The sequence below is a fragment of the Gobius niger genome (genome assembly GCF_951799975.1).
Source record: "Gobius niger genome assembly, chromosome: 5".
NCBI lineage: Eukaryota > Metazoa > Chordata > Actinopteri > Gobiiformes > Gobiidae > Gobius > Gobius niger.
In genome coordinates, this window is record NC_136856.1 from 31772419 (window position 1) to 31787417 (window position 14999).

General features: G+C 41.6%; 1 protein-coding gene across 1 annotated transcript; it reads right to left on the reverse strand.

The window, feature by feature from the left end:
• Positions 1-296: 296 nt before the first annotated feature.
• Positions 297-8977, reverse strand: LOC306963632 (F-box only protein 2-like). The gene is made up of 6 exons (XM_079557212.1): positions 8808-8977; positions 7110-7189; positions 4764-4887; positions 2193-2285; positions 1986-2124; positions 297-436 (listed from the first exon to the last, which is right to left on the reverse strand). Exons 2-6 carry the CDS (start codon positions 7150-7152, stop codon positions 305-307), a joined length of 531 nt encoding a protein of 176 aa, XP_079413338.1. The 5' UTR covers positions 7153-7189; positions 8808-8977; the 3' UTR covers positions 297-304.
• Between the last annotated feature and the right edge of the window lie 6022 nt (positions 8978-14999).

The following is a 14999-nucleotide window of genomic DNA, read 5'->3' on the forward strand; positions in this document are numbered from 1 at the left end:
ATGTTTTTGTTACATAACAGTAGATCAGAGAGAGTTTGGAGACCCCTGTTCTTTTACTCCTCTATTACTTCATCACATAAACAGAGCATTTAAAAGAATCAAAAGTCATTCAGTTCATATGCTTGGTATTGTTTATTAAGAGGACGAGTATTTGATTACATTGGTAAACTCTTTTTTTTAATCATGATGAAAAGGTTTTGATTAGAGAGAATAACACACTGCCCAAAAATGACAAGATGTCTAATTGGTTTGATTGGTTTGATTGGTTTGTGTAAATGACCACTGGAATGTGTCCAGTGTGTAGTTAGTAGATTTCCACAGAGCTGGAGGTGACTCTGACCCCGTACCAGCCTTTCCAGGTCTTGGTGTCCCGTCCTCCATTCTCAAAGGAGATGAAGCGCAGGCCGGGGCCGTAATTGCAGAAAGTGTGGCTGATCTGTGGAGCAAAGGTAAAGTGTGAGAATCTGATCATCGAGTGACCAGCTTTGGTTTTACTGCAGACATTTAGACATTTGTCCCTCAGTATCACCCATTCAGTGTCCCGCGTCTCAATGTGGCCAAATGAGTGAAGAAAGTGAGATTTACACAGAGAACAACCAATTAAGTATAATTTTGTAAGCAAAGAATGTGCCACATGCACTTTAGATGTCAGTGAAAAGCAACACATTTGTTTCCAGAAGCATTCAATCTGAATGTCTTTGAAAAATGATGCTATTGCTTATATATTGAAAAAAGTGTGTCATTAAAAAAAATAAAAAATAAAAATGACAGTAAACCTTTCTAAAAGTGCACAATCATATCCTAAAACACCACACGAGCTGCAATAAACATGAAATATAATGTAACTCAATTTGCTTCAGTTTGAAATCAAAGTTTTACAAAGAAAAAAGGGGGAAAATGCTGCTAAATGTACTAAATGTACAGACGATGAGCCCAAAATGTAGTTCATCTGTTATTTATTGAACGATAAGTCGATATAGTAATTATAGTGACAACCATAGCAGTATGAATACTACATGTACAGTACATAAAAGTATAAAATGTAGTGTTTATCCTACTGCTTGCTAATCTGTTTCCTGTCGCCCCCCCTGATCAGGGGGTGGGTTAGTTAACCCAGGACATGCTTAGAGTTAAGAAAGGCAAATGTAATGTAATGTAAGTTGTGTTGTGTTTTATTTTTTTAAACTAGAAGGCCTTGGCTTTCAAATGAGGTATCACACTGGCATATAGGCTGTAAGCCAGGAGTGTCAAACTCATTTCAGGTCGCGGGCTGAAATTCAGCTCCGACGGCGGGTCGCGGGCCACATATAATAGAGAAAATCTTTCCAATAAATGAATAATGATAAGCTGTGATTTGATCAAAGCCCCAATTGACAGTAGCTTCATTAATGACAACGGCTCACACTTGTATTGCACTTTACAAGCCTGTGTCACAAGTTCCTGAAAGTGCAGTAGTCTTTATTCATTCACTCGGTGGTGGCAAAACTTTTATTGAAGCCACAGCCGCCCTGGGGCAGACTGTCCATTTACCACGTGGCTATATAATGTGTTGTTCATATCCTGAGCTCTTATTATGTCAGTGCCCTCTGCTGGACACGTGTGGAACTCTATCCTTTTTTTTTAATTTTATTTAATGCCCCCTAGTGGCAAGAATGAGCATTCTGGTTATTCTTTAAAAATTCATAACTCCGCACAGGAATGGGCTAGAGACTTACTTATTTTTTTGACATACTCTGGAATTTATGCTCTACAGGGCAGGGGCCAGATTAAATCATCTCGGGCCATATGTTTGACACCCCTGCTGTAAGCTCTCCAGTCAGTACGCTTTGAGATTTGGATATAAATAATTGTTAACCCTAACCCTAAGGTGGGAGTTAACAGGTTAAAGGTTAGAGTTACACCACCTCCCAAATCCCTCTTTAACCACTGGCCTAATGCAAGTCTCTCCATGTCCCACGTTTCCCTGACTGTGAGGCGTTATTTACCGGTTGCCAGGCGCAGTAGTCGGTCGCAGGGTCCAGGGTGATTGGTTTAGGTTTGAACCGCTGCATCACTTCCCTGTTTTCATCCAGGAGGCAGACTGTGATTTGGTAGGTGCAGCCGCAGTCAGTCCTTCCACTGTACCTGCACAGCATTTCAACATGATCTCACTTCAGGATCCCGTCAAAGTTTAATGTGTCAGAAAAACCTACCAGTCTTTAATCTTGACCATGGGCTGATCGTCCAGATGTTCAGCGGCGAATCCATGGCTCAGCAGGTCGATGACCTGACGCTTCAGGCAAAGACTAAGGCACATGAAAAATGATTGAATGTTCATGCACACAACTACATGGTAAAGATTTTTTTTTTGCCAAGTCAAAATAAATTGAAATGTTTTGTCTCTCAAACCCTAGCTGCAAATGGACGGAGGGGATGGAGTTCAGTCTCTGAGGGGCTGGAGTAAACATTAAAACTAGAGATGCACCAATCTAGCTTTTTTGCTTCCGATACCACTGTTTTTGTCAAAAAAGACGATAATGATAAAACGCAATGATGACGAGCTACAGCTCTTTGACAAAAAGAGTGAAATGCCCTGGTGTGCCTTCGCATGTGCGTGGTGCACACCCTTACCTGGCATCTCCGTTTTCTAATGTCCGCTCACTTACCAACAAGATGGATGAGCTAGTGCTGCTGGTGAGAAGGAACATCAACAGCAGCTGGTGTTCTGACTAACACTGCTCTTCTGATCTGGGACGTCTCTTCATTAATTGTAACTGTAACTACTCTCTGCCTGTGTGTTTGTTTCTTTCGCACTGGTCACTTTTTACCAGCAAAGGCGGATATGACTGCTGCACTACAATAAGCAGCGCCTATCGTGCTGTGGCCCGTGCTGCCCTGGGACTGTCAGATCACGTGATGGTTCACCTAATCCCCGCACACAGACAGAGACTGAAACTCGTGTTTGGAGACAACAGGAGGCGTTAAAGGTCCTATATCCTATATGTCTTATAGTTTTACGTTTTTATAGTTTATTATTCATCCACGTTTGCAGGGGTTCACACTAATGAACCTTAGGGCAATGAGGTGCAGCACACCCAAATTCACTGTGGTTTAGATGGTGAAATCTAAACCCCAGTGAAATCGAAATCTAATGCGTTGAGAGTAGGGGTGTAACGGTACGCTAAAATTGTATTTGGTTCGGTTCACGGTTTTGGAGGGCTCGGTTCGGTTAATTTTCGGTACAAATAAATAAGAACTAACAAAATTTTTCTTTTGAAAAGCTGCCAATACTAAACCACTAAGCCACTGTGAGACTGGTATTTAGGACGACTACTAGTCTATTTCCCTTTTTAAAATAGTAAATGGCAAATGGTCCCATTCTCTCACCTCTGGTCCCTGACCCACAGATTGGGAACCGCTGATTTAAAACTAACTGAAACCTGCTCCTGACGGTTGTCTCTGTCTTACCGCTGAGAATTAGCCTGTGAGTCGCCCAATCCGTTTTAGACTGTGTACATTCAGAGAACCAGAGTTACTGTAAGTAACTGTGCTCATGAGAACCATGTGGATTCAACTCAACAAAAAGGGCACGGACACGGCTTTTTACTCTCGTCCATTCGCCAAACTACTGTCCAGATACTCTAGACTCACCAGACACAATAAGAAGAGAGTTTAAATGAGAGTGAGGCCCAGAGTCCGCGCAGAGAAAACATGAGAGCAGCGCCCGGACACGGGTGACATGATGCAACCGCGGAGGAGCCGCGCATGAGGCGAAGCACCGGGAGACAGACGGCCGAGCGGGACACGAGCGGAGAAGCACTCGCGTTTTGGAAGAGACAGGGGGAAGGCGGTCGGTCTCTCCTGCTCATTCACTTCAGCAGACTATAACTTGGTGTTATATGTGGCGAAGTAGGCGGAGAGGGAGTGCGCGCTGGAAGAGCCTGTCCCCGTAACAACGCGTTGATTAATCAGTGAAACAACACTACGCACCTTGCGTAGTTTGCGTATAGGAAGAACCGGCTCTAAGCGCTGGTATAACTTTTTGGCTGAAGTGCGGACGTGATGGGATATTGTAGCGAGGCTCAAGACTTTTAATCAAATACTTAAAGCCAGCGCCTTCAACGACTGCAGTTTCTCGCAGCTACTCATGCAGCTTCAATAGCGTCCGTGCGGAAACTCGCGTAGGAACTTTGTTCCGCGGCACTTAATATGACGTTAATAATAAATTTACATTATTTAATGAAAATATTACACCGAAACGGTACGCAAGTGGACCGAACCGAACAGGCCGAACCGAAGCGGTTCAATACATCCCCGTGAACTGTTACACCCCTAGTTGAGAGCCAAAACTGGTATCGGTTCATCCAACTATCCATCCATCTTCTTCCACTTGTCCATTCCCGGGTCATTGCACCAGCCCCCTATGGTTCCCCCTGCAGGTGGTGGGTCCAAGAACGGCCTCGCGATTCTTATTTTTTTTGTTTGTTTTTTTTGTTTTTTTTACAGGCTTACATCATTCATGGATTTTATTTGAAGACGGAGCCAAAAACAAAACCTCGCGGCCTCGCGATTCTAACCGGGCCTGTCGGTCTCTCATAAGGGGCTTCTGAACCGCTCTTTGTCTGACCCGTCACCTAGGACCTGTTTGCCCTGGGAGACCCTACCAGGGGCACAAAGGCCCCGACAGCAGAGCTGAGTATCAGTTCGGTAGCGGATATTTGTAGCCAATACTCAATATCGTATTTTTCCAGTATCAGATCGGTGCATCCTTAATAAAAACATACCTGAAAGATGTCACAAAGTATTTGCAAATATCAGGAGCAAACTTATGGCCACAGCCTCCAGGAATGTCTTCAACTTTCCATCCATCTCCGCCGTTTTCCACCAGATCCCAGAACTGCAGACCCTCTGTGACACAAGCCAGTGTTTGAGGGAGTTGAACTCTTTATTACAGTTTGGTGACAGAGTGAAATTTTAAATATGGTGGACTGGACTGGGTTGATTGAGTTGAGGACAATAAACGCAGAAAGAGTCTGTGTAAGACTCTGGCCTGCTATGATCCCACCTACTGTTTACAGTTTCCATAATTAGAATGGCCTCAGTCAGATTGATATTCCAGAGCCAGTAACATTACACTGATATCAATCTGGGACGGCTCTGGCGGGAAGTGTTCAGGATGGAACCATACGTTAGGATAAAGTACATTGCATATCTATTACTTTTTTACTTTTGGTAAAATGTTACGTATGTTTGTGTTATGTAACTGCATCTTGTGTTTTTCTGTCAGTGTTGCGTTGTTAACTAGTGTCTATTTAGTCCGAATCACTTTTTTGATTTATTTATTTTATGGTTTATACATGACACACAAGCACTTTTGGTTCACACTCAAACAGATCTGCGGGAGCAACACAAGATCAATGTGTTTGTGTTTGAGCTCACAAATACTGTGAACACTATATTATCTATAATATAGTTGTGCTCAAAAGTGTACATACCCTGGCAGAATTATTATGAAGGATGAATTATATATATATATATATATATATATATATATATATATTATATGAAAGATTACACAAAAGAGTTTTTTCTCTCCAGTTATTGGTTGTGTGGAGGCACTTGATGAATATTGGGCTGCTCGGCCAAGTGGCCAGAAGAAAGCCATTACTTCACCAATGCCACAAAATATCCGCTTACAATATGCCAAACAGCACAGCGACAAGCCTCAAGACTTCTGAAACAATGTCATTTAGAATGAGGAAACCTATGTAGGACTTTTTGGCCATAACAATAAACGTTACATTTTCCTACAGTGAAACACGGAGCTGAATCACTCATGTTTTTGGGATGTGTGAGCTTCAGGGAACTTGGTCAAAACAGATTTCAGGATGAATGCAGGATGTTTTTAAAGAATACTGGAGGAAAAGTGTCCCTCTTCAGCCTGGAAGTGCTCATGGGACACATTTTACGCTCCAACATGACAACGATCCAAAGCCCATATGGACCTCTCACTGGCTACAGCAGAATAAAGTGAAGGTTCTGGAGTGGCCGTCTCAGTCTCCTGACCTCAGTGTCATTGAGCCGCTCCGGGGAGATCTCAAACGTTCAGTTCATGCAAGACAGCCCAGGAATATACAGGAACTGGAGGATTTTTGCCAAATAGAATGACCAGTTTTACCATAGGAGGAAATAAAGAGGCCCATCCACAACTACCACAAAAGACTCCAAGCTCTCATCGATGCTAAAGGGGCGATACAAAGTATCAAGAACTGGGGTATGTGAACTTTGGATCAGGGTCCTTTTGGTCATTTCTTTTTTATTATGATTTAAAAAGAGTAAACTCAGTTGTTTGACCATAAATGGCTTCACACAATCACTGACTTAAAAACTTTTTTGTTACCTTTCATGTTCTCTGAAAAATGGCCAAATAATAAAAAAATCTGCCAGGGTATGTAAACCTCTGAACACCACTGTACATGTAGAATATTTTAATATCTATAGAGATCAGAGAAGAAAACACTGTGAACTTGTACATGGCACAGCCTCGAGTATGGAGAACTGTAGGAACTGATAACGATAATGAAGTATTTATTGCATGTAATAATTAATACATTATTCATTATCGGCCGTTATTTCGTTATCAGTTCCTACAAGCACTATAGCCAATTTTGTCCAATGTTTAATTATTATATGGTATTTGTTCATCCCAGATTGATATCAGTGCAATGTTATTGACTATGTTATTTCTTGCAGGTTGTGTGTTCATATTTCACATTCAAATATTTTGACAAATCCCTATTTGACATTAAAACTATTTAAATTGTTTAAATCAAATTACCTTGAGATTCTGGCCTTGTTTTTCATTATTCAATTCAATGGTTAAATGGAAATTTGATATTTTAGATTCAGTTCTGAAGGCACATGTCAGTGCATTACATAAAGAGTCTATATATAGTATGTTGGTTTTCTGAAGAGAAATGTGGTGTGAAATAGCACCACCTGTGGATTGCATTTGGAATTGCCTCACACTTTGTCAGTCTCATTATTCAAAGTTATTTGTCAAACGGTGAAAACCTCCTGGTGCTGCGGGCCGGTACTGGCCAATCACAGAGAAGCAAAGACAGCCTTACCGTCGCCGCTGGGATTCTTCAACAGGTTTTTCTTCGACAGCATGATGCTTGTTGTGCTGGTTTATGGTTCAACGTCTTAACTGTTTAAATAGGAAAGAAAAGTCAGTCAGAAATAACAAAAAGTCTGCAAAACTGGCAGATGCGAATGGATTTTGAAATGTAATTCTTTCTTAAATATAGAAAGAATTACATTTCAAAATCCATTTGCAGGAGAACAATATTATTCTCGCCACCTGCGTTCATTTCTTTGACTAAAATGTTTCATCATAAAATATATAAAATGACACTAGAACTAAAAGTGCTAGTTGACTAAAACTGTTACTAAAATCTGCAGACTTTAGTCGACCCCAAACATGTTAGAGAAACTTTCCTATTGTTCCTGACAAACAAAGGAAAGTTAAAGGAATGGTCAAAGTAAAACTTCTCAATATTTCACAGTTTCATTTACAGTAAAATCCTGTTGAAAATGAAAATCAGATTTGATTCAGCAGAATATTAAAATAATGATATCGGTCATTTATTTGGAATGTACTGCATCTTAAGGCTTATGTGTTAAAAACAAAACAATCTTCTCTTATTTAGGTCAATAAATATGAGGTTTAAATCACACAGTTAGGTCTGTTTAAAGGTGCATTATTTGATCTGCTGATCTTTCTTTTTATTATATGGGTGTTTAATATGCATTGTGCTGCACAAATGCCCAATGTAGCAAAAATGATACAAATTAAAACTCATAGAATTAAATTGATATTTCTTTATATTTTTACCATTTGTCAGAAGGTTCAATAAACGCTCCAGTTTCAGAACATTTGAAATTTGATAATATCGCATTAGATTTTTATCATTTTCCAGCCACAGCTGCCCTGGGGCAGACTGACGGGTCTCCCATCCAAGCACCAAGGTCTTACGGGATCAGGCAGTGCAAAGGCGTATGGTGTGGAATTGTTTTCATGGTTTGGGCTTTGGGTTAAACTCATTTTAAATGACAACAGCAAAAGGTCCTGCTGGAAATATTTAGGGCTGCAACTAACCATTATTTGGTAATCGATTTCTCTCCCGATTATCCTCACAATAAATCGCTTGGCTGTGAATGGTGTATGAAAACTGTATTTTTTTTAATTCTCACATGACGCTAAAGTGGCATCAGTTGAGGACATGTTGATGTCGTAAACTTAAAATAAATGTTTGTTGGAGGCTCTTGGCACTAATTCTGCTTCTGATTGGACGAGACACAGGCAGATATTTATGAAATGTACAATGTACAAAAAACCACTGACCCGAACATTAAAAAAGTTAAGGTTTAGTTTAAAGTAGGTTTTCATAAAAAACACACAATTTTCATGTCATTTTTGCTCTATATGAGTCTGTGTTTGATAAAAACGATTAATCGATTACTATAATAGTTGTCGACTATTTCAATAATCGATTAGTTGCCGATTAAACGTCTAGTTGTTTCAGCCCTAGGAATATTGTTCATTATTTAAAATGCACCAGAATGCAAATTTTATCTTGTTTTCATTTCACCTTTTTAAATTACAAATTCACCTTTTAAACAACCAGTGTGCACTTTTTTTTCAATATTCCAACAGTTGAAATTCAGAGTCAGAAATTGAAAAACCAATCAGAGCTGCTGCTCTTATGTCTTCGACCACGTTCTCCTCTGTTTTTTGTGTATGGCAGGATAAATCTTATACTCACAGCTGGAAGAGGAAGCGTTCACAGGAGACCTGGGCTGCAGAGACACTGACCCAGGCACAGCAGAGCCTTATATAGCAGAGCAGCACCTCGGGGCCGGCCCCTTCATGGAGCCCCGGGCTGAATCAGACTCAGAGGTCAACATGACGTTATCACCTTCACTCACTACAATAAGGAACAAGAACAAGTGGAAGACAGCAGGAAATGAAACGTTATAAGTAAAAGAACCAGTTCTTTGCTGATGGGGGGTGTCCCATGTCTCTCTAACACAGTGCTTTTGTGTTTGTTAGTTTCCTTAAAGTGATTGCATAACACCGTCGGCCCTGTGCGGCGCAGAGAGGTACAGCATCACTGAGGGGCAGCTTCACCCAAATCTAAAAGCCCCTGGACTGTAGAGCTCACAGCCTGTTCACCGTCATGAACTGTGCTCACACCTTCACTCCTATTAGTTTACATAGGACTGGGGAAAGTCGAGATAAAATCAGTTACTACATGAACACTGTTTCTGACGTGTTATTGTCACTTTTTTAACGTGTTTTCGTCGCTTTTTCTGCCGTGTTTTTGTCACGAGCTGCTTTTGCCAATGACATTTTCCTAATAGTTTAATTCATGAATTCATGCAGTATTGAGTCGGAATGAAATCATTTTAACTGTCTTTATTTCCTCATCGCAGCAGAAACAATTCTTTGTGAGGTCAATTTAAAACAGCATGAACAAAAATAACATTTATTTCCCTATAAAGGTCCAACTTCCAAACTACTGAACTGGAACAATATGTTCATGTTTAATTTGCAGTAGTGATTTATTTATTTGATCAAACTGACAGGGCAGATTGAAAGATCAAATATTAACCTCCTAGCGATTCAGTCAAGTGTTGGGGTTTTCCCTAAGTCTTGTAAAAAGTCTTTTCCTCCTTCCTCATTGTTTCACATGAAACCATCAAATGAAGAATCAGCGAGAAACTATTTTAAATTTATTCCAGAACATTTTAAACCTATACATCCGTCTTCCAGCCCTCCCATGCGACACACCGGCAAAGGTATTGGCTCATCCACACACGCACAGCTCATCAGCTTTCTGCAGATTCAATCTCTACACCAGGCATCTCCAACCAGTAGCCCTGCCAAAGACTTTGTACATCTCTTCACGCTAACGATAACTCACATTTTAGAGCATTTTCTGTTTGTTCTGAACATGCTGAGCACAATCTGTGAGCAGTTGGTTCAGTAAAGTAAAGTATAAGGACTAAACCCAAGTCACTTTCTTTGAAATCTTGGCAAGTCATTCTTCTGGGTGAACTCCACCTCAGTTGAGTTTTTCACTCACAGTCAGTAGCTCTCCGATGTTCATATTGTGTAAAAGCAGCGCGTCGAGTAAAAAAGGTTGGAGACCCCCCTGCTCTATACGCTTTAAGCTTCATGTGGCCTTCAGACCGGCCCCAGAGCAGAGTCCAGAGGTTCATGGGATGGGACCACCATGAGGAGAAGAGACTGATTTGGAGGCATCCAAAGAGCAGTGTGTGACAGATAGCCCAGAAGGGAAGACTTTTGTAAGGAAGAAGTGTATTTGGAGCTAAGTGGGATCAAATCTGCAGGGGAGCAACACTTTCTGTAACAGCGGCTGAAGCTTCGCTCACTGGATTTGGGGGAGATGGGAAAAGGGAGAATCTGTGTCTGAGTCTGTCTTTTTGAAGACTTTGATTGAAGGCCTTGTTATGATCGCTGCTTTTTGTCTGTTTAACGTTGGCACCATTCATTTTATTTCATTCATTCATTGTAGACATAGAAATAGCTTTGGACGAACCAGATGTATTGTTTCAAGTGTTAAAGCACAGGGGTTAATTTTCAACTCCTGTCCATAGGGGGCGCTGACGTTACAATCGATAAAACACATTAAACTACGAGACCAGACAAGGCACATTTTAGACATTGGAACAACTCAGGTCAGATTTGAGCCACTGTTTGAGCGTCTGCTAAAGATGTTAATATTAGTCTGCAGTTTGAGTCCAGTGAGTTCCACAGTGTCAAAGGAGAAGCTCGTCTGTTCAGAAGATTTTCATTTCCCTCAAAACATTAAAGCTGCTCCAACCGTAGAAACTTCTAAAACCGCCCTTAAAACACATCTGTTTGCGTTGGTGTTCATTTCAAGTTGAGCTGCATTTTGACTCTTATGTGTTTTTATATTTTGTGTTTTTGCCCTGAATGTGAAGCACTTTGGGCACCTTGTTGTAAATGTGACACAAATAAAGTTGACACTGACATTGGTTGTGGCACCGTCATAACATTACATGCTGTTATCTTTGTCACGTCTTTCTCTCTAAAACCAAAAAAATCAGGTTAGAAATCGAGGAGTAATCACGGACTCAGACCTGAACTTAAACACACATCAAAGCGATAACATCATCTTTTTACCATCTGAATAATAAAGAGTGAACGACTCTGCCCACGGTACTCTAACCCAGTGGTGTCGTCTACATGTTGCGCAGGTATACGCTGTATAACTAAACTAAATAATAACTAAAGCCGGCAGCAAACAATTCTGTTTAAAGAGGGGATATTATGCTTTTTTTTTTATCACATAGCACCAGTCTATGGCACACTACAATGATGACAAAACCTTCTGTTGGTCTGTAAATGCAGTAAATTAAAATAACTGCCTTGTATAAATTGCTCTCTCAAAATGGCTGTAGTGAATGTCTTGAAATAGGCCTCTGTCTCTTTAAGGCGACACGGCAGGTGAAAGCATTGCTTTTTCGCGCAGTGGTCGAAGTGGAGATTTTTATCTATTTTCCTCCCTTTACATCTTAGTTTTCATGTCAGATATAAAAATGACAAAAAATGATTTTGTTTATTTTATGATGTTTTGTCTGCGAGGCGCGGGCAATCCGGAAGTAGCTGCTGCGCTGTGTAGAAACGCCGTCTTTCAAGCGGGTTTTCATTCATAAATATTGACAGATTTTACATCCACGAGTGCTGCGAAGGGTCCCCGTGATGACGCTTCTACCCAAATATGGTATTTTTCCTCCGAAGAACGGGCCGCGCATGCGCAGTCGCTACAAAACTTCAGGGCTGGTTTTCTCTGAATGAGAGAAGCCGCACTCGGGCAGCGAGTGAGCCCTTATAGAAGCTCCCACAGACTCCAAACCCTCCAGTCTGAGACCTAACAATATTTTGAAGGTTTTTTCAGAGGGATTTTTTAATATCTAATTCCTAGCCTGATTTATTCAGCTTTGAAACCAAAAAAAACAGGCGAAATTTGAGTTTTTACAGATTTTTTCACTGATGATTAGTTTATTGAAAAACTAAACAAAATATCCAAAATCCCCTCTGAAAAAAGTCTTAGTTACTAATATGTCAATAAAATAAAACCATCAAATTGAATCTGGCTCAATTCATTATTTTGATTTTTGATTTGAATTTTGGCAATTGTAATGCTCAAAATGCCTTATTTTTATGTGAAAACATAAAATGACAGAAAAACTGCAATACATTTTTTTCTCATATTTATATCTGTAATGATCAGCAAAAGTTTCAAATTGATATCTCTACATTTATTTTTTTTCCCTATTCACCTGCAGTGTCTCGCCTTAAGAACCTCTAATCCTTTCTGACACGCCCCCTCCACACGCTGTCTGTGGCATCAGTGGGGAGGGGGTTCTGCTGAGGAGCAGTGGTCGGTTACTCGGCTGGTGAAGAAAGCTCGGAGGCGTCTCCAGGAGGTGGGGGCGTTCCTAGGAGGACTCAGGCAAACCTATCCCTAAAATGGCCGCCATCAGAGTTTTTACAGATTACACTAAAGTACGTGAATGTGTCGAGGCAACACTTCAGGCATGTTTTTAATGAGGGAATTACATAATAACATGATGTAAAGCTTGAAAAGTCGCTTTTGCATAATACCCCCCCTTTAAGCCCCGGGGCCTATTGGTACATTAAGGTGGGCCTGATGACAGCTTATACTGTATGCTTCTGCTTCCTTTTCACAGAGCAGTCATGGAGATGTGTTCTATGAAAAACGTCAGGTTACTGAAACTTTAATATGATCAAACTGTAATGTTGGTAAAATGTTTTCATAAAGTTCTCATTAAACTTAAGTTAGATCCAGTGATCCACTGAGAGCCTACATAGACAGCGTTTTTAAAACCTCTCTTCTAACCCACCTTAATGAGTGCATTTTCTCCAGTTTGGTTTTACCCAAATCTAAAAGCTTCTCAACTGGAGTTTCCAGCCTATAGGCCAGAGTAACGCCTAGAAACGGCAGAAACAGAAGTAGAGGAGGGCAGAGCAGAGATAAACTTAATCAAAAGACACATGAAGCTACAACAAGGGTTGAGCAATTTCAGACTGAATAAAAACTAATCTTACCAGGTGGCGCTGACGCTCTAATAATACGGCTTGTCCCAATTGGAGAGGGGTCGATTCAGTCCAGACTTTGGTCCGCTCTTGAAGGCGTTGAAGCGGATGTTGAGATGTTTCGTCCTCCTGGAACTCCTCCGTCTTCACCAGGCGTCTCGTAGGGAAAAAATACCATATTTGGGTGAAAGCGTCATCACGGGGACCCTTCGCAGCACACGTGGATGTAAAGTCTGTCGTTAGGTGTGTTTAAGATGCGGTTGTGGCTCGCCTGGATGATCGGCGAGAGTAGCCGACGCAACGGGGGCGGAGAAAAAAGTCTGAAGCCAATCCGACCCTCCACATGCAGAGAACAACGAGAGCGGCCTCAGATCACGCAGCGTCTCGTTCAGATATCGCGTTCATTTAAAGTTTATCCTAAATAAAAGTCACTCACCTCCTGCTCTGTTTCCTTTACTCCAGAGACATCATTCTTCATCAAAGAAAACTTTCCCATTCGTTTGTTTGTTCAAGTTTGTGAGATAAAATACGTCCTTTTAAATCATGAGTTTGTTCTGAAAAGCATCAAACAGGAGCTCTATTTCAGGGGGCGATACATAACTTTAATAGTTTCAGTCATAGTTTATTTGTTCAGATCTAAAGAGGAGAGGGGGCGAGGAGCACGTTTGTGATCACAGCAGACTGGTATCCAATCACCTGAGCGTGAGGACAGGTGGGCGTTTTCCCATCATGCACTGGGCCGTGGAGCCGCTGCAGTTGCCTCTGGAGAGATGCAGCGGCTGATCAAGTCGGTTGCTCTCGGGTCGGGTCTCACGATCTTTCCGTGCCCCACGTGCCCGTGACATCAGAGCCCGTCTGGAGCAAGTCGGACAGAAATCTAACCGGCACCGAGAGTCTGCAGTCGGCTGTCAAAACTGCGTCCGTCTGGCTCATCTCAAACACACCTAATAAGTTGGCTGCAGGCGAGCGGTGCATGTCGGTCAGATTCGTGTCCAAGATGGCCCCGCCTCGCTCTGACGCCACCTGTGCGACGGTGCCGGTGTTCTCGTGAGAGCGAGGCGGCTGGAGCGCCTTGGGCAGGCAAACGAAGTTGCTTTTCTCCACCTCGCTCGACCGCCTGAACTACAAAGGCCAAAGGGATTGTGCTGTAAACACGTGCGCCCTGATGCTCCGTAGCCTCCCGCCTCCTCTTTTCTCATCACAAAGATCTACTTTGATCTGCAGAAATGCTTCAGAGACTTCATATTTGACAGAAAGTGCCAGTGTGTTCAACATATGGCCTACATTTAAATAAGCATAAGTTTATTTTTCTAATCCTAAACTGTAAGAGGAGAGTCTATTATTTTGCTGTAGTGATGGGACGTCTGTCTGGTGTGTGGGAGAAGCAGAAATGTGTTCACAAACTTTTAAAGTAGTTTTATTCACAAACTCTTTCTAACAAACGCGAGGCGCTGTGTGATCTGAGGCTCCTCTCTGTTCTCGGGGCTGAGATGTGTCTGACTCGATTAGAGGCGCCTTTCTCCGCCCTCGGACGCCACCGCCTGGTCTCGTCTGGAATCGAGGCGAGGCGCACTTCAGCTTGATATTATGTCGGTTTATGCTCTAAATAATGTCATTTATGCAAATCAAATGGATTTTTGTTTGTTTTTGAATTTCAAATACAATTTGACTTAAAGCAGTAATAAGTAACTCTTCCCCCTAGAGGCCATGAGCGCAACTGCAGGTGTAGTAGCAAGTTACGATTTTTGAACTTATTAATTGTCTTGGAGAGTAAATACTACGCTGACAGGAAAGGCGAAGGGAGAGAGGGTTACTGTGCATCCAATTATACAATGGACATATTTTT